This window comes from Macrosteles quadrilineatus, unplaced genomic scaffold (genome assembly GCF_028750875.1).
Source record: "Macrosteles quadrilineatus isolate MER2022 unplaced genomic scaffold, UCM_ALF_1.0 Scaffold_2__2_contigs__length_208266976, whole genome shotgun sequence".
Taxonomy (NCBI): domain Eukaryota; kingdom Metazoa; phylum Arthropoda; class Insecta; order Hemiptera; family Cicadellidae; genus Macrosteles; species Macrosteles quadrilineatus.
Genome location: NW_026542595.1, coordinates 174,149,054 through 174,174,360, shown reverse-complemented (window position 1 = coordinate 174,174,360; position 25,307 = coordinate 174,149,054). Strand labels below are relative to the sequence as shown.

Below are 25,307 nucleotides of genomic sequence, written 5' to 3'. Positions count from 1 at the left end.
ATTCATTGAAGGAAATGAAATGATAGGGTAGGGGACTCAGGGGAGAGTAGAGACTAGACTAGAGGGAGTTGAGCGTTGAGAGAGGCCGGAGCCGGAGGACCGGTATAGCGCCTTGTTTTCCCCTTCCAGAAACTGGTGAGAACCTTTTCTTCGAAGGAGTACGGTAGGTAGGGGGGCGTGACGTCACTGGTCACTCTACTCTTCTTGAGGGACCCCCCACTCCTTTTCTAAAGAGGTTCACATCCGTTCGTGACGAGGAAAACGAGCAGCATAGCCAAGCCAAAAAAGCCAAGCCATAGTATAGAGCCATAGAGCATAGCTTCGGCTAATCGGCTTGCTTCGCCTCGGCCCTCCGGCTGTCCGCTCCGCTCCCGCAGTCCGCTCCGCAGTCGGCTTCGGGGCTTCGGTCGGGCTTCTCAATTTTGTGTATGTTCTGTTGATAGTTGTTGATCTGTCATCATAATATTTTACTTGTAATCTATAACTGTTAAAACAGAATCCATCCACTTCATTAAATACATTTACAGTAACTATTTTGTTCGGATTGTTGAATTTACGTCCCCTTTGTGTACTATAAAAATGGCATACTCAGTTAATATTTCTGTAGAGGCACCTATTGAAAATCAAATCCAGGAAATTACCTATGATGGCCAAGAAATATATCAGACGTAAGTGTTTTGTTTATTATGCGTTTTACTTAGGATACTTAATAATTCATTTTGGGGTTCCTTTAACTTACTAACTTATAGATCTATGGATAAGCTTGGCCTAAGTTATCTCCTCACTAGACCTAACTTAGATTTACTCTAAGTTAGGCCTTGCCAGAGGCAGCTTTTAGGCATAGGCTAAATTATGCGAACTTACTAACTGCAAGGCCCTATCAAGAAATTGGCTGCTTGGCCTAACTTAGGCCTACTTGGTTTTGTTAAGGGGCGGAAGGTTAGGCTTCGACTCCATCAGTTAGGCTAGGCTTATTAATAGACGTTTCAATAAGTAATTGTTTTCAATAATAACTTAACCCTCCGAGTGTCCATAGTTTAGGCCCTTATGTCCGCCTATTTTTGGCGCATTTGCAAGGTTTTAGGCTATTAAAACGGATCTGAAAAGCTTAAAACAATGTTAACTAAATTCTACTGTTCTATATTTACCCTTTTGTTTGGAAAATCATGGGCTTCAATATCATACATAAAACCTAAGGAATATTTGTTTCAAAAAAAATTTTTTAGGTAAAAATAAAAATTATTTTGGAAAAATTGAGAAAAAAAATAAGTTTGCGCTCAATGAAATTGTATAAATTATAGGCCTATAAATATTTGAAAATAGCCACTTTGTTCTAAATTTTATGAGGATTACAAATATATAATAACTAGCTAACCCGGCGAACTTCGTATCGCCTAAGTTATAGGTTTCCCCTAAGACAGACCGACCCGGCAGACGTTGTCTTGCCTATTGGTGTGAACCTGGCAATAACTCCAGCCATAAGTAGTGCGCGCGCCCGAAAAAATCTATTGCTGGCCGATTTGCGGCAAAATACGACCGCGTAACATGAAACCGATAATGTCACCAGATAAAGGACACTTTAACGGACACGACAGTATCAATAACATGTACCTGGGGGATAAGAAAGGGGGGTTAAAGTCAGCCATAAGTAGTGGGTGCGCCCGAAAAAATCTATTGCCGGCCGTCTTGCGGCAAAATACGACCGCGTAACATGAAACCGATATAGTCATCAGATAGAGGAGACTTTAACGGACACGACAGTATCAATATCATGTACCTGGGGGATAAGAACGGGGGGGTAAAGTCAGCCATAAGTAGAGCGCGCGCCCGAAAAAATCTATTGCCGGCCGTTTTGCGGTAAAATACGACCGCGTAACATGAAACCGATGATGTCACCAGATAGAGGACACTTTAACGGACACAACAGTATCAATATCATGTACCTGGGGGATAAGAAAGGGGGGGTAAAGTCAGCAATAAGTAGAGCGCGCGCCCGAAAAAATCTATTGCCGGCCGTTTTGCGGTAAAATACGACCGCGTAACATGAAACCGATGATGTCACCAGATAGAGGAAACGTTTCAGGGTGTCTACCAACCGGGAAATCCGGGAATTGTACTTAATTTTTTACTGGCCATGAAATGTACGGGAATTGTCCTTAAATGCCAGACTATGTCCTTAAATTTTTAATGGGTCATAATTTTATTGATCGCTAGTTGGTTAGGAGCACATAAAAGGTTTATCAGATGTTTGTTTACATTTTCATAATTTATTACTAGAGTAATTATGCAATAAAAATCCCATTAACAATCTCAAACCCATTAATATTTTATCACGACAATCAAGTGTCAAGTCAAGTACTTCCAAGAACTGTTGACTCAGTTAGCTAGCTCATAAAAGTTGTATCACTTTTATTCCTTTACAACTTCTGTTTTTATTACTAGGGCTTATTATGAGATTATATTATGAGGAATTATTATGAGATCCCAAACCTATTTTATCGTGAAAATAATAGCTTTATAATGGCTGTTAAATTTCACTTCTTACTTGTACTTGGCTTGAAGATTCATTTTGCCGCGGCCATTGCCTAGTGCCATAAAACTGTTTATGGTTTCATATTAAACATGTAAATAATCTACAGTCTTATTTTGTAAGTTAACCCCTTTTTTATGGATGTTTTATCTTTCAATTGACAAAACTACAAGCATTGTTATTTGCATTAATGTTTTATCACTATGTAGGCCTTCTTGGTTTCAAATTATGTCATTGCATTTTCTGTATCTTTGTCTTATATTGTTGGCTATTCAGGTTTAAATGTTTTTTGTTTCCCATATATTTATTTATTGAGTTGTATGCTTTAAGCAATCTAAATCTTAAGAACTAGAATGATGATAGTGACTTTGCTGCTATTATAACCTCATTGTTTGTTACCCAGTTTATTTAGGCCCTCCTAAATAATTAGGCCTAGGCCTGGGTATTTTGATTCTTGAAAGAGCTGTAAAATATACAGGGTGTCTATAAAAGAACTCCGGGGTTTTGAGGCAAAATATTACACTGAAGTAAAAAACTTATATACATGTTTAATACATGATTGGAAAGGTTACATTTTCAAGTTTTTTTAACAATTTAATAAAGTTTAATATGAGCGCCTTTAGTGGCACTGCACACATCGTAACGGTATTCCACCTCTTCCCATGTCCTGGCCAGCATGTCTGGGGGGACGGTTGCCACACAATTGATTATTAGTTGCCTGAGATGGTCAACATCATGAATTTTCTCAGCATACACAAGATTCTTGATGTGCCCCCAGAAGAAAAAGTCCAACGGAGTCATGTCAGGGCTCCTTGGAGGCCATTGAATCGATCCTTCCCTTCCAATCCATCTGTTGCCGAGTCGAACGTCAAGTGCCTCACGCACACGCAAACTGAAATGTGGCGGTGCCCCATCTTGTTGGAAGTAAACTAAACGCCAAAAGTTTCTTTGTACCGTAACAACAGATTTAGTTTCTATTAGCCAGATAATGCACTGAGCATTTTGTTGCGGCGTCGCCATAGCGCGGCAATCCAGACAGCACTGACAGCCACACTACGTTGTTTCAAGGTCAACGCTCCGTAGCGCTGCAAACTGTTGATGAAAACATTCCCAATCGGTATGAGTAAAACTTGATGAGCTACTCGTTTCAGAGAAATTAACTACATTTTGCTATCTTCTACAGTTATTAAGATATTAATTTTTAAAATCCCGGAGTTCTTTTATAGACACCCTGTATTAAGAAAATGTAATTGAGCCTAGATAAACAACTAATGATTGCTATGTGTCGATATTAACTTTGCAAATGAAAATACAATAATCTTACTCTGTGCTTATTGCTTATTGGTAGCCGCTTACCATACCTTGATTTTGTACTAAGAACTGAGCAACAATATGCATTAAAGATTTTTTTTTCAAAAGTAGTCGAGAGCCTAACGTTGTGCCAGGGCGAATCGTGCCAAATTAATCCGCCTGGATCGGATAAGCTATGTTATGAAGTTAATGTGACCGATGGAGATATTTGTCGCTATCGCAGGAGACAATGATTGCGTTTCTCTGTTACACTATAAAAGTTTTACCTAAAGTATAGGTAGGCCTATGCTTGTTTACTGTCAATAAATTTCTATTTTGAAATTTTTAACTCTTAGGCTATCTATTATTATTTACTCTTCTCTCTGGTACAACTACAGTTAATAACAAGATTAATACAGTTTGACCAATCAGGAAAATTATTCGGTAGGCCTAATAACACCGACAAAGGTTACGCCAAAGTGCCCTTAAATGTACGGGAATTGTCCATGAATTTTTTATCCAGAATGTAGTAGACACCCTGATTTAACGGACACAACAGTATCAATATCATGTACCTGGGGGATAAGAAAGGGAGGGTAAAGTCAGCAATAAGTAGAGCGTGCGCCCGGAAAAATCAATTACGGACCGATTTGCGGCAAAATACGGCCGCGTAACATGAAACCGATGATGTCACAAGATAGAGGACACTTTAACGGACACGACAGTACCAATATCATGTACCTGGGGGATAAGAAATAGGGGGTAAAGTCTGCAATAAGTAGAGCGCGCGCCCGAAAAAATCTATTGCTGGCCGATTTGGAGCAAAATACGGCCGCGTAACATATTACCGATGATGTCACCAGATAGAGGAGACTTTAACAGACACGACTGTATCAATAACATGTACCTGGGGGATAAGAAAGGGGGGGTAAAGTCAGCTATAAGTAGTGCGCGCACCCGAAAACGGCCGGCAATAGATTTTTTTCAGGCGCGCGCACTACTTACGGCTGACTATACCCCCCCTTTCTTATCCCCCAGGGACATGTTATTGATACTGTCGTGTCCGTTAAAGTCTCCTCTATCTGGTGACATTATCGGTTTCATGTTACGCGGTCGTATTTTGCCGAATAACGGCCGGCAATAGATTTTTTCGGGCGCGCGCACTACTTATTGCTGACTTTACCCCCCCTTTCTTATCCCCCAGGTACATGTTATTGATACTGTCGTGTCTGTTAAAGTCTCCTCTATCTGGTGACATTATCGGTTTCATGTTACGCGGTCGTATTTTGCCGAATAACGGCCGGCAATAGATTTTTTCGGGCGCGCGCACTACTTATTGCTGACTTTACCCCCCCTTTCTTATCCCCCAGGTACATGTTATTGATACTGTCGTGTCCGTTAAAGTCTCCTCTATCTAGTGACATCATCGGTAATATGTTACGCGGCCGTATTTTGCCGCAAATCGGCCAGCAATAGATTTTTTCGGGCACGCGCACTAATTTTGGCTGACTTTACCCCCCCTTTCTTATCCCCCAGGTACATGATATTGATACTGTCGTGTCCGTTTAAGTCTCCTCTATCTGGTGACATTATCGGTTTCATGTTACGCGGTCGTATTTTGCCGAATAACGGCCGGCAATAGATTTTTTCGGGCGCGCGCACTACTTATTGCTGACTTTACCCCCCCTTTCTTATCCCCCAGGTACATGTTATTGATACTGTCGTGTCCGTTAAAGTCTCCTCTATCTAGTGACATCATCGGTAATATGTTACGCGGCCGTATTTTGCCGCAAATCGGCCAGCAATAGATTTTTTCGGGCACGCGCACTACTTTTGGCTGACTTTACCCCCCCTTTCTTATCCCCCAGGTACATGTTATTGATACTGTCGTGTCCGTTAAAGTCTCCTCTATCTAGTGACATCATCGGTAATATGTTACGCGGACGTATTTTGCCGCAAATCGGCCAGCAATAGATTTTTTCGGGCACGCGCACTACTTTTGGCTGACTTTACCCCCCCTTTCTTATCCCCCAGGTACATGATATTGATACTGTAGTGTCCGTTTAAGTGTCCTCTATCTGGTGACATCATCGGTTTCATGTTACGCGGCCGTATTTTGCCGCAAATCGGCCCGCAATAGATTTTTCCGGGCGCGCACTCTACTTATTGCTGACTTTACCCCCCCTTTCTTATCCCTCAGGTACATTATATTGATACTGTCGTGTCCGTTAAAGTCTCCTCTATCTGATGACATTATCGGTTTCATGTTACGCGGTCGTATTTTGCCGAATAACGGCCGGCAATAGATTTTTTCGGGCGCGCGCACTACTTATTGCTGACTTTACCCCCCCTTTCTTATCCACCAGGTACATGTTATTGATACTGTCGTGTCCGTTAAAGTGTCCTCTATCTGGTGACATCATCGGTTTAATGTTACGCGGCTGTATTTTGCCGCAAATCGGTCCGCAATAGATTTTTCCGGGCGCGCGCTCTACTTATTGCTGACTTTACCCCCCCTTTCTTATCCCCCAGGTACATGTTATTGATACTGTTGTGTCCGTTAAAGTGTCCTCTATCTGGTGACATCATCGGTAATATGTTACGGGGCCGTATTTTGCCGCAAAACGGCCAGCAATAGATGTTTTCGGGCGCGCGCACTACTTATGGCTGGAGTTATTGCCAGGTTCACACAAGTGTCTTGCCTTTGACTATTTATAATTTAAGTACCGTTACGTTTAATTTTCAAGATGATCTCGTTCGCATCGCTCAATCACGTCCTGGTTGAAGTTCGTTCGCTACGCTCACTCACCTTTGGGTTGGAGCTCGTTCGCTACGCTCACTCACCTTTAGGTTGGAGCTCGTTCGCTGCGCTCACTTGCCTTCAGGTTAGCTCGTTCGCTACGCTAACTCGCCTCCAGGTTGAAGTTCGTTCGCTACGCTCACTCACCTTTTGGTTGCAAATTAGCTGTTGTCATAAATGTAAAAGAAATAATAGTGCTGCACCCTGTTGGTAATCCTTGTAACTTTAATGCTATTGAACATCATAGAACAGAACCAACTTGTTTAATTGAAACAGCTGTTAAGATTCATTAATTCCATTTCTCATAAGGTTAACATGGGAAACTCCAGAGCCACTGGGGCGGAGCCCTTTTAAGAATTTCGAAACGGGAAATAGTTTACGTCCGATTCGCATACCTACAGAATTTACACACTAAATTTCATAACGATCGGTGAAGTCGTTCCGGAGGAGTTTGCAGACAAACACTGTGACACGAGAATTTTATATATTAGATAAAGGAAGTAGATTTGCAAATAAATAAGTTATGGGCAAAAAACAGATTTCAGTACATAGCGTTTAGCTGAGACTGCATAGCCTAACCATAGCTAGGAATCTGGCTGATAATTTACATCAATATCACTACCTACTTCTTCAGGATCATCAACCAGCCCTTCAAAATCACTTAAATCTTCTTATAATGCACCACGTATATCACTACTTTTGATTTTTAACACTAAAACAATGATAAACATAATAAAACACATCAGTCATCGGTCCGAGGTTAACTAACCTGTTTACAAATACGCACGTCAGCTGTCTGCTACAATTACGATCGGCTCGGAGAACATAAAGCGCTTAGAGACAGACCTCTGGAGAAAGCTTAGAATCTAATGAAAAGAACGATACCTAACTCGATCCAGTTCAATCCGATTTTGTCAGTCATAGAGCCTTCGCCGTAAACAGTGTTCGTGAGTCGCTGCAGCGACGCATGACACTCGGAGGGTTAATTTTGATTGGTCTGTTAATTTACTTAGGCAGGTAGTCTTTGTGTTGACTTCCGTATCTGTTGGCACAAAACAACCGAATGAAAATAAGTTATAGATCGATATAGGCTAGGTATCAATTCGTTTGTTTAGGCCTAGTTAGGTAAGGTTAACCTAACTCAAATGATATATCGAATGAAACAATCGAATAATAGATATTTTCATTCGATTGTTTGTGCCAGATTTGAACAGATACGTAAGTCTAACTTACCTAAATCTTTGAATTATGGATGTCAGTGTGAGCAAAATGTCAGAAAAGGCATGTAAGGATCATTCTTTTTGCAAATTCCTGACTGCATTAAGTTAAGCCCCTTGAATGTAACTTAGGTTGGATTTAGGTAACTTAAGGTAATGTTAAGGTTATAATGAACCGAGGGCACTTTGGTATTATCTGGAGTAAACTTATTTTAGCTAACTTAGGCCTAAAACTTAGGGATTTATTTTACCAGAAACAAAAAATAGGTAAATAAGTTATACTAGGCTATATAATTAGAAAGAACATACTTTAATTGACTTTTAACTTACTTTCCAAATTTGACATGATTACGATTAGCGGCCTTTTGAGTTCTGCCTCCCAGAAGGCTGCGTTGTCGGCAAGGATTGAGTTGAATGCGCCGCTGCCGCTATACAGTAGGTTTTCAGCGTAGTGCGGAGGTTATTTTAGGTTGGGTTATCATAAATATGTTTGTAGGACTTTCCTCGTTTTGTTATGAATCAAACGATACCAGATGAGTCATACTTTTGCTCGCCAAATACCCCAGATACAGGCGGTGACAGGTGATTTGCGCGCTCTGGTCAACGACCTGACCTTCCGGTTCGCCTACTTGAAGGGGATTTGGCGTGCGAAGGTATGACTCAGCTGGTATCATTCGACTCATAACGAAACAAGGAAAGTTCTACAAACATATCTATGATAACCCAACCTAACATAACAGCCGCAGTGCGCTGTATAAGTTTGGTCCCTGCATAATACCAAAGTACCGAATCGAGTTTTTGATTTATCTGCAGACTGTTTTTAGACTATTAACGCAATTAAAAATGCTATTTGATATTTTCAGCCCATTGTCTATGTCTGAAAACCTTGCCAAGTTAGCTCAAAAAATAGACTTTAGTAAAACAGCAACTGATGATTTGCGGAAAGAAAGTGATTCTACAGACCAGACTGAGGGAGAAAGCTCCACTAAAGATCCTACTTCTTTTCAATCCTCACTTTGGCCATGGGACTCAGTGCGCAACAAACTAAGGTAAGATAAGTCTGTACTGTGCCAACAAAGCTGTTAAAAATATTAATATAAGCCTAGCTTAGGGCCTAATGAGATACTTTCATTAATTCAATTCAAAATTTTGTTGTTTAAACTGTCTAATTTAATTTGCTTAGTAAAGTACCTCTATTGTTAGTGTAAGAAATCAAACTAGCTAATGTTGTGGTGAGAATCCAATATCAGTTTTAAAAATGGTCAATTTATTTGTTATAGTGTCTTATAACAAAATTTGTGTATACAGAGCTGCAATGACAGAAGTATGTGTCTTGGCCGATGTTCTGTCCGTAGCGAAGCAGAAGAGGTATATGATCCTGGACCCGGTATCACAACCAGATCCAATCCCTCAAGCTAAGGACATGGCACAGATATATGCCAGGAAAAAAGTAGGTCCAACAAACACCACTAAGCCTATTCTTTTTACCTCTTGAAAATGTTACCATAGTTTGTAGATTGGTAATAAGTTAACAAGATTTAATAGCAGTAGGCCTACTCTTACAGTCTCAAACTGAAATTCTTCAAGTTTGATCGCTAACTCACAAAGGAACCTCAATCTGAAACCCTCATTCAGTGTTTATTGTACTATATAGCCTAAATGAAATAATGAATTAATTGTCCATGTAAGAGATATTTTATATAATGACTAGGCCTACCTACTTTTTAAGTAGCCTACATAATATTTTTTCTGGATTTTTGATCCAGCCTGTAGTCTACGTTCTAAAAGAAATGTCAAAGTCTTGACACAGTTAAAACCGCCTAATTTAGGATGATTGTCTTATATATGTATGTAAATTTGATTTTTACTTTCTCCCCACACTGTATATGGAGAAAGTACCTATTGTTTTCGTCAACATTTTCGAATTTGAGTTATGAGTGGATAACGGTTTTGGGTTCCACCGAACTCAAAAAAGTGGTTTTCAAAATTATATCTGTCCTTGTGTACGTGTACAGAGCTACAGACCTCACCTGTAGTCCGATTTTGAGAAATTTGTTGTGTGGGTACTAACTTAACTAATCCATTGTATTTCCAGGTGTTTTTTTATCATTTCTTTGACATTTTGATTTTTAATGGTGTAGGCTATTCCTCATAAAAACCCATAAAATTACGGAAAAAATAAGATTTTCTCCCAAATGAAATTGCCCCAAACTATTTATTATGTTATAGTCCTTTAAATTCTGAACAAAATGGTACAAAACTCCAAAGCTGTACAAGTTAGGGTTCAAAAGTTATTATCGTAACTTATGTTATATTTCCTCATAAAAACCCATAAAATAACAGATTGCTGATTCCGTTAATTTTATATACATTCAAAGATTCCGTAGTTACTTAACAATTCTTGATTGTAAATCTTGTTCCAAGAGATCCTAATCTATGTTGTAGTTGTATTAACTAAACATTACACTTCTAATCAGGCTTTGGCAAGTGCAGCCGCAGTCCTGATAAACGGTGGAGATAGACTGAGGGCTACGCAAAATGAAGCGGCTCGCAACAGAACAACTCAAGACTTTCATATAGAGTTGCTGCGTCTACGTCAGAACTGGAGACTGAAGAAGGTGTCTAACTCCATCATTGGAGATCTCAGCTATAGAACAGGTACATGTAGCTAGTGGTAACTATAATTTCTATTCCAGCGTCCACCATTCTCTAAGGCCCTTCCCTTCATAGAAAGTTGTATGATACAGTCTCATACAACCAGTGAATATGATTTCAAACTTGTACTTCCTTTGGAGGAAAGTCTTCAAACTCTTTCTCAAATTGTGCTTGTTTCTTACGTGGTGTGCATTTACAGCTGGCTCCAAGTACGCACAGACGGGAATGTTTGAGGTGACAAAGGCGGAGGAGGAGCCGAGCAGTAGCAACAGCCCTCCACCGTCGCCAGGGGTCGTCCCTTCATCCAAACAAGCCTCCGCTCTGCGTGTCACTGTGCCTAGCGAGCTGCAGGGCGTGGCTTATATAAAGGTAGTGTTTGAGGATAGTTCTGATTTAAGAGACGATAGTTCTAATTAATAATCCAAGGCAGTACCTCAATTGTTAATCACATTGCAATCATGTGTTTCACAATATTTTCCAATAGGTTGGTGTTGGACCTCGGGGTTTGGGCTTAACCAAAGTAGGCCTATATCTATTAAAATGATATTGACTACAGAACAGATTACACTAAATAGTGAAGAGAAAAATTTATTCTGTTGATTATTAATGTTACATGTGTCAAAAGCTCGCAATAGACAAAACGTTAAAACATATGATTCCATATAACATGGCAAAAAACTGAAACAAAGATATTTTACTAATTTTGGTCCTGGCAGTGGCAGTAGACTAGTTAGTGAGTGATCCTCTGTTGTTTATTATCTGTAGAGTGGATTAGCTTAATAAGGCTAAACATGGACTTATGAGTTTGCCAATCAATCAAGGGGGCGAAACAACCATTCGGAATACTGACAGTGGTATATAAGTCAATTATGTCATGAATAAATGCAGAGACTGTAAAATCGATTGTTTTACTTAGTTTAGGCTTACTCTTTAAGGCTAAACATCCCTGAAAAAGTTGTGTTTCTGGCCCGATAGATAGCAGCACCTCTGCGGCAAATTTGTACCACTTATAATTTCCGTATTTATTATCAGATTTTTGTTTTGTAAACGGTGTTGTAAATGATATGAATAAGACATTCACGCTATTTTGCTAATGTTTTTTAAAATTTATTTACAAAAAGGTTTTATAAAGAATTGTTTTTGCTTTAATTATATTTTTTAATTGCTGGTAGTCATTTTGTAAAAAGAGAAATTTAAAAAAAAATTGCCGTTTTCAGATATTAATTCGGCCAAATGGTTGAATCGTAATAGTTTTTTAAAGAAATTATCATTATTTCTCTCACGCTCTGGTCCCCTCCCCCCTCCCTCCCCCAAGTATAGCGCAGCTCCAGTGCCCAGCCGCTCTGCCCAGCCCTGCAACGCGACTCCGATTGTAGCTTCGTCATCTCACACACACCTCGCATTCATACTCTGACCGGACACACTTACTAGACTGGACTCCTGATTTTAACAGATACTAGTTTATGATTTAAAAACAAGTATTTTCTGTAAGTCGGAAAGAGACATCTATTCAAATAAAATTGAATTTTTATCTGTACATTGCTTAGAATCATGGAATTTTTGGTTATTTTTACGTTTCATAGCCTAAGAAAGCCTATGAATAAAGCCTATCAGTAATATATAAAAATTGAATACTTGTGTCAGGTAATTAACATTACAGTAATCATAAATGTTATTTCTTTAACTGAGAATGCTCATTCCGATGACTAAAATAGCGAGCTGTGTTAGCGCTAAAACAGCATTGCGAGAGTTGGCGCAAAACACTCTCGCACTCTAATTTTTACGTTTTCTTTCTGGACTCCAAAATAATAGCTTATGCTATGTAAATGATAAAACATTAGTGAAATATTTTTTTAGCAAACTATCATGAATTTTTAAGGCTTTACGTTGTTAACGTATTGTTTTATGGACTGTGCATTTATTTACTTACTAGCTGTTTGCCCGTTCTACGTAGGGCCTACGGGAATCTTGTAGTAAGTTGAAACCTTATATTATAAACAGGAGTTGGTTTGCATATTTAGTGTGCATTTTGCATTAAAAGAAGGCCTGTAATTGAAAATTACTTTTCACACAAGTTAAAAGTAGTTAAAATACTACCTCAACCTCACTATTGCACACTTTATTCGGGTTGAAATTTTCATTAACAAAGGTGCTCTTGTCTTTTCCATGAAACAATGAGAATTAAGGACATTAATGCGTTACCAACAGACATACAAACAAAAATACAGAATTGAATTATTAGGGGATTTGCTACGCTTTAACCAAAGCAAATTACAAATAAAGTAATTATTTGAAAGTTTTGATAGTGTCATAAAATTTTATCATAATCGTTTTTAGGCCTAATCAAACTGTAAAATTGGTGTAAATCCGTTGGCAAATATACAAATAAGTAAATAAATACACAGTCCACAAAACATTTATACGTTAACAACGCCAAGCTTTAAAAACTCATGATGGTATGCAAAAAAAATTTTCTTTAATGGTTTTTTATTTTCATAGCATAAACTAACATAATGGTGTCCAGACAGAAAACGCAAAAACTGTACAGTAAGACATCAATTTAATTTAATAAGAAATAAGGTGCAGCACTAACGATAACTATAGTTGTAAATAGTAATGTGTTTGTACATGTTAACATATTAAGGACAGTTTGAAGAAACCACCGTTATCCAAACAAAGGTTTCTTAAAATTACGTAATCTCTAAATGATAATCGGTACATATATCTAGCAAACATTCGGAGGAAATGTGACAAATAACGCACAAATCAGGGGTTTCGGATGTTAGTAATTTTACTTCCTAAATAGGAAAAGTACCGATATCGTTGTCGAAATGTAAGTAAGTAGACACCAAAAATGGCAGCCAGTGGCACATTAGAAAAGTGAGTTTAGCTACATCTGTAAGTTAAACCTCTGTTACGATCACAGCGAAATCAGAAAGATCTTCCAAGATCGCAGCAACATCCACGATCACCCACTGCAGTTCTGATTTTTTACTTTTTCACTTTACACAACTGTCTTTGAAGCGCCGTCAATGAGTGGAAACCTGTTTTGTAAGCTATTGGTGACGATGATAAATAAATGTAAGTTTCCCAGCACTAATATACAGCACTGTTTCACAGTATTTTCCCCGGTTATCAAAACTCAAGAACAATTGTTGCACTTGCGATTAATTAAACCGGTTAAGTAAGGCACAACCAAGGCCGCACAACGTTTTTAATCTAACTTGGTTTGGATGTGCTAACAAAACTTGATCGGAAATGGTTGCGGTATTTGTAAACAACTTTTAATGTAAACATATCAGTGACAGCTAGAAGTGAGAACTAATCCAAACAGCTGATCGTTATTTCATAAAATAGTAAACATTGGGAGAAAATTTGACAAAATTCGAACCAAATTGGGTTTTTGGTGGTTTGTTATTTTGTTTTCAAAGAAGCGATGCCATGTTTTTATAGCCAAAGACACTCTCATCAATCCAGTAAATACGGAAAAACTATTAGAACCTTGATCGGAACTTTAGTTTTCTAGGAGTAGGTCGCGCAAAATGACATTTTGGCACAGAATACACGAACAGACAGACATAAATTGAGATAAGACTCGTTTCGGCTTTCTTATGTTATGTAACGTAAAAATAACCAAAACCTGCATGATTCTAAGCAATGTACAGACAAAACTGTAATTTTATTTATAGCCTATAGATTTATATATTTGCCAACGGATTTACACCAATTTTACAGTTTGATTAGGCCTAAATACGATTATTATAAAATTAAAAATTTGATGACACTATCAAAACTTTTAAATAATTATTTTGTTTGCAATTTGTTTTGGTTAAAGTGTAGCAAAACCCCTAATTCAATTCTGTATTTGTTCGTGTATGGAAGCGCGGGAAACCGTCATCCACCGGTGTACAAGCAACACCCCAGCCTTGTTGTGAGGGGGAGGGGTAGCAAATGTGAGTGTGACCTTGGAATGAGTCACAGCGGCCCTGTCCTGCACCTGCTTCATGTCTCTCTCGCGTTTGTTATAGTTACTGTTAAACAAAGATACCGACTGAACCAGCAAAGCGATTTTAAAAATTTAAAAAGTAAAATTAATTAAAAATTATTGTCTTTAAAATGACTACCTGCAATTTTCATTTTTTATTTTGTAACACAATTATTTTACTATAATTTTTTTAACCAGCAACTTAATTCAAATTTATCTTCAATGGCGTGAATTGTTATCTTATCCCGTTCACAAATCAGTTTTCAAAATGAAAATCGGATGAAAATTCCACCAATAAACACCAACACAAAATGACTCCATTTTGGTGCTGCGACGTGGTGGCAGAATTTGGAACTAAACCTGGGATGTTAAGCCTTAAGCAATCTTATGTTTTTAGTAAATCCTATATATTAAAACGTTACAGGGTTTTTTAATTTTACGATTCTGAATCAACCACTTGAAGGATTTTCATGATTTTTGTGTTGAAAGAAAGATAGTTTTGAGAACTAGGGAATGTCAAAGCCATAATTTTAGTTAAGGGTTTCAGTTTTTTAGAAATTAAGTTTTAAATTTTCAAAAGTCTAGCAGCTGACGCTAACATTCTACACTAGTTAATAATCATACCATTTGCTTAACGTAACAGCTGAAAACATTAAGGGTTTCGACACAAATTTAGCCTTTGGATGAAAATGGAATGACATAGGCAGGGTTGACTTATTTTTATACTAGATGTGTAATGCTATAATCATTGATAAATTAAATAAAAATGAGATGAAATGAAAAATGTCTTTCTTTGATTTATTTGGTAAGAGGATGAGAGATTATTTAAATATCCATAATAAAATACTAGATGTTTTAATTAATTTTTTTGAGCAGTCTCTAAAATCTTTAGTTTGTTTTAGTGCAATATAATTTGCTATAACAAACAGCTGGTTGAATATAAAAATATTCTATAGAACTATGAGGTTAGTTTATTTACTCTGTGATTTTGTCATTGATGATAGGAAATAAGTAAGATTCTATAACCATTGATGTATACGATTGGAAGTTTAGGAGCTTAGGAAAATTATTTTACTACTCGGCTTTTTGAGGAAAGGTTGGGAAAATAACAATGATCACATGTTTTAATTATTCATCTTGGCAGTTTTTTCTTTACAATAAATTGTTAACTGCTTAAACTATGCTTGAATTAAGATTAGACATATTGATATAACTATATACAGTTTTAATGGACTACTCGATTCCTGTACGTAGGATGAGCTAACAGCTCGTCTTACTAATATTATAAATGTGAAAGTTTGTGTTTTTGCTTGAAGTTCAATCACGCATTAACTACTGGACCGATTGGGCTGAAATTTGGCATGGTGATAGCTAACATTCCCGATTAACATATAGGCATATTCTTATCTCAAAAATCCTTTCGGGCTCCGCCCCAGTGGCTCTGTAGTTCCCCATGTTAACATTATGAGTATTCATATTAATAGGGAATTAAAGAATTTAGTGAGCTGTTTCAACTAGGCAAGTTCATTCTATGAAATGCAATAGCATAAAAAAGTTAAAAGTTAAAAGGTTTACCAACAGGGAGCAGCACTAATATTTTTTTGCATTTATCACAACAAGTAATTTGAACTAAGAAGAAACAAAAAGCTGTGTAATACACAATAAGAACTGTAAAATTAGGATTGTTTACAGTTATGTTTTTTATTTAATGAATAATTTGTGATATTGTGCGAATGTTTGATAATTTATTTTCTTCTTTTGTTAAGGTGCAGTGATAGAATCTTATGGCAATGGAAGATGTGTAATACCATACCGGTTTAGATACAATACCGGCGTAAATTTAAAGAAGCAAATTTTATCTAACTGTGTCCTCCTCCATTGCAAACCCAAAGCTTGAGTATAACTGCAATAAGCATTTTATACTTATATGCCAACCCCATATGAAGGACGGGTACTCTGCTAGTAGTTCATAAAGAGTGTTTGGCTACCGAGTGTACAGGTGTTGAGGTGTTCAGGTGTTCCCGCAGGTGTTATGCCAGAAGGGTCAAGAAGACCTGTGCAGTGCCAGCATCAACGTGCTGGGCTCTGGTCCGGCTAGCAACAACACCGATCTGCACTGGCAACAGAGGCTGGAGGCTGCTCAGAACGTGCTGTTCTGCAAGGAACTGTTCAACCAACTGGCCAAGGAAGCTGTGCAGCTGCAAAGTCCCATACCCCACATGGTGGTGGGAAACCAGATCATGGCTACGGTTAGTAGACTACGACGCTAGTATGCAAATAGCGCATATTTATAGGGTTCAAAATTCATTTCAAAGGAAAAAAAGATAATGCAAAACCCAGTGGTGTAAGTACAATGAATGGCAGTACATGAGAATGCCCCCCCCCCCCCCATAAAAAATCACCACTTATGTTTTATTCATTTATGTCATCAAAAGCCCTGATCACAGCAAAATCCAAAAACTCTCGTGGACGTTTTTTTTATCGCCTCCATTGGTCATGGAAACATCGTCATCCTTTTTCCATGATCACGGCCAAATCTTTAATGTCTCCTGCGTTCATGTAGGTAGACGTCGTCTCGCAGTCATTGAAACAACGTAATCTTTTCTTGCGATTGTTGTGATATCATGAATATTTTATTCGGTCTTTAAAAGATCATTTTTGTCTCCTGTTGTAACAAAATCATTTTTCCGCAATTGCTGACATATTCGGTTTTGTAGACATCATCTTTGTCTACCGCAGCCACGGAAATTACATCATTTCTTTTGCGGTTGTGGCAAAATCGTGAATATATTCTTCGGCCTTGAATACACCATCTTTGTATCCTGCAGCCACAGAAATAACGTCACCTTTTTTCACAATTGCGTTGGACAGTGACAGTCAGACCTCAGCGCATATATCCGCCCACCATCCTTGGCACACTACTAATTTACATCGTTAACTCTGCAAACCTGTACAAGTATCTGTATACAATACAGTAGAGTAGATATTATTTATTTGAAGAATACTATAAACTATTATATCACAAGGTATGTAAATAATTACAAATTTTCAAGGAAATTTTCTACAATTAAATCCGCCAACCGTCCGTAAACCTAAAAGTGATATGCAGATATATCCGCTCATCGTAAGTAGCAAAAATTTGTGGATATATCCTCCTGTTGTCCTGGAAGGGTTGGGATAGTAAAATAAAATTAGGCCTACTAATTTACAATATTCAAAATATGTTGATTGTAGATCTATTACAGTTGGTTTACACATCTAAAAAGTTACAATAAATTAATCAGAGAAGTTTATTTTTAATCCATTTTTAAGTATGGTATTGTCAAATATGTATTGGTTTACAATCCATTGTTAAAAATCAGCTGAAGGCAATCAGCTGTTAAATTACAATTCACATTTAAAACCGTTGAAATAAAAAATTGACTTATCCGAAGGACTGAACATTTAGTGAAATTGAAATAAATCAAAGGCTAGGTGGGAAAAGGTCTAAAGGAAATTTATTTATTTACCATTCGTCCCTGTTAGATCATAAGATTTAAAATTACACCTTAATCGTAAAAATTGATTTAGTAGAACTGGTGGAGAAGGCATCTTACTAAGAAACCCCTCATTGTATTGAATGTATAAATTACAGTGAACTTGTTCTCCGTATAGTTGTAGTATTTATGACTTTCGTTAGCTCCATAATAAAACCTACATGTTAACTTTTGGATTAGATCGTGACATGATATAATAAATTTCTGAAAGGGTTTGAGATTTGAAGGTAAGAGCTGACATTTTCCAAAGGTTCTGCCAGGTGTGCAGCTAATTATCGGACTGTGCCATTCCACGGGGACCAACAAGAAGTCATCCACGCCTCAACCAAAGCCACAACACTCTCCTGACCACGACCACGTGTTGGAGCATTCCTTACATCAGCTGTTACGGGAGGTATGTGTCATGTGATTACTGATTCTATTATGAGTGTTATAATATCCAAATTTCAAATACAGGTCGGCACTAAAAGGATGGTCGGATTTGAAATGTGTAGTACTAGTAGGGAGGGAGAGGGGAGGGTTCACTGCCGGCCGTCTGCAAGTCAACCATAGTATCCAATTTCCCGTGAGATGTCGCAGTGGACGGCCGAGCACTGCGTTTTCGCTGTGGAATATTTTTTTCAGAAACAGTGAATCTTTTATTTTGGTGCAACGGTACATGTTTTGACAACATTTTTGGTATAGTCTGTAATGGACTGATTCCTGATCGCAGATCAATATCACATTGGGTGACTGCTTTCCGGACAACAGGATCCGTCATGAGTGGTAAACCTACTGGACTTCCACGAACGGCAGTTACTCCAAAAATCATAGAGACCATAAGAGCGTCAATGCTTCAAAGTCCCCTACGTTCTTTTATGGTTTTTTTTATTTTGAAATTTTTATGGTTTGACTGACATAGCCTACTAGCAACTTTGTAACTTATATGGTAATTTTTTGTCATGGGGCATTTAAAAGTGTCCAGAAACGTAAGTCAGTAAAATTTATATGTGTAAAATGATTTGCATGATTCATTTCAAAACCTACCATCTTTTTTGTGCCACCCTGTATATTAGTATTCATGCTCAGCTCTGTTAAATTAAGTTAATAAACCTAGAAAAACCCCAAATGACAACAAATTTGACAATAGATTGTTATATTTTTCCTTGAATCTGATTTACTAAACATTTATTAATATCATGAGAAGCGTGACTTCAGAATATGACAACATAAACTTCATAAGCCCATGATTTGTTTGTTGTATCATTAACAAAATCACTCTGCCTAGTTCATTTACTGCTGCAATATGATACTTCTGCTCATCGGAGATTTAATATACTATACCGTGAATAACTTTTGAGTTAAAACTGGATATTTCATCTTAAGTAGTATAATTATAAGTCAGTTTGATTTGGAGACTTTTTTGTGGAACAAAAAAGTTTGATGCCTATTCAAAAATATGAATTCTATCCGATTCAAACCCAAAATCATTAATTGCATTCCCCTGCCTAATTTCCATGAATGTTAACCCTAGAAAGGTATCGTCATACAGTATGACGCTAAGGGTATCAATACGTAAAATTACTATACACAAAAGATATTGATATGAAAGTTTGGCGTATGTGTTCGAAGAAAAGGACTAGCTAGGACATAAAGAAACTTATTACGACCAAACCAAGGCAGCCATCACAATGCAAATGACTGCTGAGAGCACTGCTGGAAGGAAGGTAGCGTCGGTTGAGAGGGTGGGTTGTGGGACGCTAAAAATAACTCGCCCTACGTCAAATTTACGTGCGGTACCCATCTAGGGTTAAGGATTAAATTGGTATAATTTGTACAAGTTTGAACTTAACAAAACTTGTTCATTTTTAATAACTGATCAAAGGTTCTGGTCAATGACCACGAGAAGGTAATAATATGTTTTCCTGGTCATTGTAGGTACATCACAAGAACACCCACCACCCGTTCCCTCATCCGTCGTCAGCACCACTGGGCCCTAGCAAGCGGAGATGTCTGGCAGGACCCAACGCAGCCGACAGACATCAGCTGTTGGAGATGACCAAGAGGTATATAACAATAGGGTTCTTTCCGTTAATGAATTTAGGTTAATTTTATAGATAAGGTAACTTAAAAATCATGATTTGAGGTTCTTCAATATTCATAAACTTTATTGTAATAAATTACCCCTATATATATCAAGGCGTTGTCATTATTTTTATTTTGAGAGAAGTGATGTTTTTGCAAATTTTTTGATAAATTGCAGGACAATCAAAATTCTTAATCTAAGTATCTGAAGAGTTTTTGGGAAAAGGGATAGGAGTTAAGCTAGAGATTTACTGAGAACATTTAAGAATCCATGGGCTTGTATGCACAATAAAAAGTAAAAAGGTCACACTTAATATGCATAATACTAATTTGTAGTATTGTTGAGTGAACTAGATAAGATTTAATGTGGAATTGTGTGTCACGACCTATTGCAAGAACAATAGATACTGAGTGAGGGGAGGGGATTTTATATAGGTAATAAATAGACGTTTGGACCTAGCTTGAAGTAACATGTAGGCCTAATATAATTTCAGGTTGGAGACTATTGTCCTAGGATGTGAAAATAGAAACCAATAGACATTCCCTAATCAACATTTTCTTGGATTACATATTGGAAACTCTGGACTGCTGCAAATAGCCATTTTTGCAAAAAAAAAATAGCAGATATACCGCTAATATAAAGAATCAAAAGAGCTATTACTATAGTATTAACTAATTTTGACTTGCAAGACAAAGGGACGTGTAACGGTGTTACTTCTACAATTGCTTGATTGATTGAAAATCATTTACAAAGTTAATTTTGATTTTATTATTGAATTAAATTTTTCCCCAAAACGTCCTACCATTACAGACGTAATTAGATAGGCTTATCTTACTTACTTACATGCCATTACCTAGCAAGCGCCCGAATTATTTTATAACTTTTCAATATTTTGTCCTCAGATACCTGCTATCCATACCAAAGTTTATTTAGTGAATGATAAAAACCGTAAATAAAGCCCAGGTTGGTGGGGTTTTACGATATTCCTTCTACGTAACAATAACAAATAACTTGTGTTTCCAGTCAAACACTGTTAGAACAGATCATACAGCAAGCGCAGCACTTCTTCCTCCGTCTCCGCACGGAGTTTGTGCTCGACCAGATCGCCAAGGACGTGAAAGATCCGTTGATTGTAAGTCACTGGAACGGACTCAACTCACCGACTCAGTCTTGCGTCAAGATTTACATTGTCAGCAGCGGTTACGACTCTATCTGCAGAACATCGTTAGTCGTACACGTCGGTGAGAAGAGCCTCAAGTGTGTTTGTCGCGACGGCAGAGTCATGCACATGAGCTACGAGACTCAGGAGCTGAGGGATCTCATATTCTGTCAGGTAACATACACACTGCAAGCTATGTAACCAATTGACTTTGGATATTGAAGTAGTATAAGGTTCATTCTTTTAGAATTAATTGATTTTATAGACAAGCTATCTTTGGTTAAATTTAATAGATAATTATCGAGCCATTCAGAGTGTGGATATTGATCTTTCTTTTATAATTCAGCTGGATTATTTGGGGAAGAAAATATAGTACATGTGCTTTAAAATATTCAAAGGTTGACAAACTCATAGCCTTATAGCCTACAAAACTCGTTAAAAATAGCCAATCTTGAACTAATAAAAAAATCTTATTCTTTGAAAGTAGCACCAGTTTTGAGCTTTGCCTGACATTTCTCTCCCATGAATTAATTGAAGAACAAAAGAATCACTTTATGTTACTCTTTGCTGTGTGTTTTTATCTATAAGCTCGTAGACTCTAATTTCTCCAGATAATCTGAACTTGAGGCGATAGTTTGATAATTTTGAAACGTGTGGACAGATTTACCAGCACCAAATCAACGGACTGCAAGCGTTAGCCAAGTGTATGGGTTGGCAGTTCCTAGCTAACAGCTGTCATCTGGGCATCGGACCTGTTGAAATGTTGGGAAACGCAAGTAGCTGTATCCTGGCGTCTCCCATTGGCGATCGGTGAGTCACCTGTTGTAATTGGTTTGGTGAAAGGGAAAACTAAAATTTCTTCTAGACTACACTGGACTAAGTTACTTTACATATATGAGGTTAAGGGTGTAACATAGAGCACACCTAAATGGAAAAGAGCCCAAATTGGCACAAGAAACTCAAAACTTAAGACAGGTTAGCCTCTGGATCAAGATATAGCAATATTAAAAAGGTTTAGAATACCTGATGCGTCAATTGACCCTGTTGTGTCATAAATAACGACAGCTGTTTTGTGCTGCCAAGATCATCTTCACGTTAAACGTTAACCTATTCTCATTGGTCTATTAGGTTGTCTGCATTTATATAAACTCTTCTGGGACACAAAAACACAATAAGACACGAAAACGACATTTTATTATACAAAAAACTTGGCCAAGTACTATCGAACCAAGGTGTATTACCGGTTGATGATTGATTACTGATTAGTCATGACTGACCTGTGTCGGAGGTTGCAACCCCCTCCCCTTCTCCCTCTTTAGTCTTTATCTTGACTCTGTTTTTTTTTTGCTTTGTTTGAGTATGTGGATAGCAGTATTGTAAATGATATTGGATTAGAAGGACAGCTGTTCCTTTAACATATGGTCAGGGTGTTGTTTTGATGCTCTGTAAATCTCCAATTCTTCTATGGTATCCATTTGTGTGCCTTTACCGCACAGTGCTTACCGCTGAGGCTCTTCCTTGCTTGTGAGAAGTATATTTCCGGCACTTTGTGCTTATTTGCAGTATTTTACAGGATGTTTAAAATATAAAAAAACCTTGATATTGTGTGGTTGTACAGGATGATTGCAGTGAGGTGTGAGCCTCAGGGAGGTGTGCAAGTGTCAATCGCTCACTCACCTCGCAAAGATTTCTTCAGCGGACAACTCGTCAAAGAACGGAAGTGGGAGAACTTGGGCGGAGCTTTTAAGGAGGTAAAAAAACCTACAGTTAAAGAACAGTCAGATTTCTTTTCCCAGGACAGAATAAAGCAATACTACGCTCCATAGTCTCACGTAGCGTGTGCTGAGTTGTACAAAATTATTCATAACATGTAAATATATGATATTTTTTTATAATGTTCTCACCAAAACGTATATCAATCAAACCATTCTTATAAACCTAATATGGCAACTTAAAACTGGGGTAAAGCTCTTGGTTGATATTGAAATTAGATTAAAAGAAAAACTGTCCCAGATATTGAGAACAGTTTCCCAAAGTTTTACAGCAAAGGATGTTTGGTAATACAAAAGATACAAACAAGCAGACAAGAGTTAGACTTAATATTTTTAGATTGCTCTCTGTATGATTAAGCTTTTACATAATTCATTTTAAGACATTTGGGAAACTTTTAGACAAGTTTAACATTTGCTTTGATTCAGGTGAGGTGGGACAAGATGGAGGGTAAGAACTTTCTCAACAAGATGGAACTGTTGATGGCCAGCCTGACCAGTTCATAGTGGTTACCTTCGCTATATTGTAACTGTGACATTACTCTCCTGACGTACTGATCTCTACCATTACAACAAGTGTACCCTCGTCAACCAAGCACAACAATCCAAATGACCAATTAAAACGAGAATAGGAATTTCTGAGTCTATTTAATTGGTTATTGATTTTAGAGTAAGGATTGTTTTGGTCATTAAGAGTTGAATATGTTCTAAGTTGTTCAGATTATAAATTTCATAGACTCCATGGTATTTATTTTTATCATTACACAAAAATTGAAACATTATAGGTTTTTTGAGCATATACTCAATTGGTTTGGTTTCAGGGCTGGAAATCACAGTTGAATATACATTACTTAATCTGTACAGTTAGTTTTGCTGTTTTCACAATTAAAATGTAAAGTGGTATTAACAAAATTGATATCTTGGTCAGTTAAACTGTACATTAAGATTTTACTATAACAAGAGAACTGATAGTAAACATAGGTAATTGTTAGTTATCCAAACATTTTGAATCTTGAAATCGAATACAATATAATCGAGTAAAAATACAGTTTTTATAAAAAAATTAAGTAAAAGAATATTGAATGTACTGTTAAATTAATTCTTACTGTGGAATTAATCGTCAAACCAATTTGCATTGAATTTAAAACTGATTTCATGAGAATCACAGCAATCGTGATATGCAACTGTGATTGCCACGGCCCTCAACATCCATGAGCATGTCATAAAATTACTAGCTAAATTATTATTATTTATTGTAATTGTGATCCCTTTCCATTTTGATCGTAAAAAATTTCCTAAATTAATAAAAAAAAAAAATTGAAAAGATAGGAAAAAATTCCCTTGAATTTTAAATGAATCCCTATCAAGATTCTGTTACGTTTGTGAGATTTTATTTTAAAATCCAGTCCCTCAAATCTTGTCTTAGGATCTTTTCTTAAGATTCGGTGGATTTGAGATTTTGGTTCAACACTAGTATTCATACAACATAAACCTGTATCTATGGAATAGCTCAATAGCTCAAAGGTGATCTATGGAAATGGAAATCGCTCAAGCTTATTAGAACACCCGCATATTATTATTGTAAGTTGATATCTGTACGAATATAATTTCTTTAAAAAGGAGTCAACACTAATTCCGTTATTTCATGGGACTAATCTGTTAAATGTTTAGTAAAATGCCTGGGTACACTTGTTGGTTCTCTTGCCAAATGTATGAAGAAATATGAGTGAAAGTATTAAAAACATTTGGCTCATTGTACCACAATACATTTTGGGCCGGAAAAGTATTTTAAGTTTTCCTTTAAACATTTGTGTTGAGTCTTGGGAATGTTTATTGTAAATATTGTGTATATGTATATTTTAACTAAGTTGTTTTTATAAATTTTGTTATCATCAATTTGTTTTTGTTTTATTGCCTTTTATTTTCTCCTCTTATTTCTTTCTGTTTTGTGTAGTTTAGTTTTGTTTCACACTAACTTGTTCCGTCCTTATGTTCAATTCACCCACATTAAGATAACTGGGTGGAATGTAAGACTATTTTTAACACAGTTGAGACATGATATAATTTAATTTTGAGGATTCTTTTGTTGAAATACTTTTACAGTTGTAGAATGTAGAAATATTAAAGGTTTGAAGTGAATTCATTTCGGTTATGGATTGAATTGTGATTGCTTTTTCGAATAAAAGAACACCAAGAAGTAGTTTTGCTCAAACATTTAGCAATAAATTATATACATCACTCATATTTCTGTGTTAATGTGATCTCGTATCCGAATTACTTAATTAGATGTTTATTGTCTAT

The 25,307-nt window shown here is 37.0% G+C and overlaps 1 protein-coding gene across 2 annotated transcripts; it reads left to right on the top strand.

Moving 5' to 3' along the window:
• The first annotated feature begins 405 nt into the window (after positions 1-405).
• LOC128986511 (mediator of RNA polymerase II transcription subunit 17-like) lies at positions 406-24,902 on the top strand. 2 transcript variants are annotated; one of them, XM_054406916.1, is made up of 12 exons: positions 406-668; positions 8,701-8,886; positions 9,146-9,287; positions 10,315-10,495; positions 10,692-10,861; positions 16,505-16,726; positions 18,264-18,407; positions 19,931-20,058; positions 21,102-21,411; positions 21,899-22,047; positions 22,856-22,988; positions 23,436-24,902. In XM_054406916.1, the coding sequence occupies exons 1-12, from the start codon at positions 580-582 to the stop codon at positions 23,511-23,513; spliced, it is 1,932 nt and encodes a 643-aa protein (XP_054262891.1). In that variant the 5' UTR covers positions 406-579; the 3' UTR covers positions 23,514-24,902. The 2 variants fall into 2 exon arrangements, with proteins under 2 accessions (XP_054262891.1, XP_054262890.1); XM_054406915.1 differs by having other exon boundaries at positions 16,493-16,726.
• Positions 24,903-25,307: the final 405 nt, after the last annotated feature.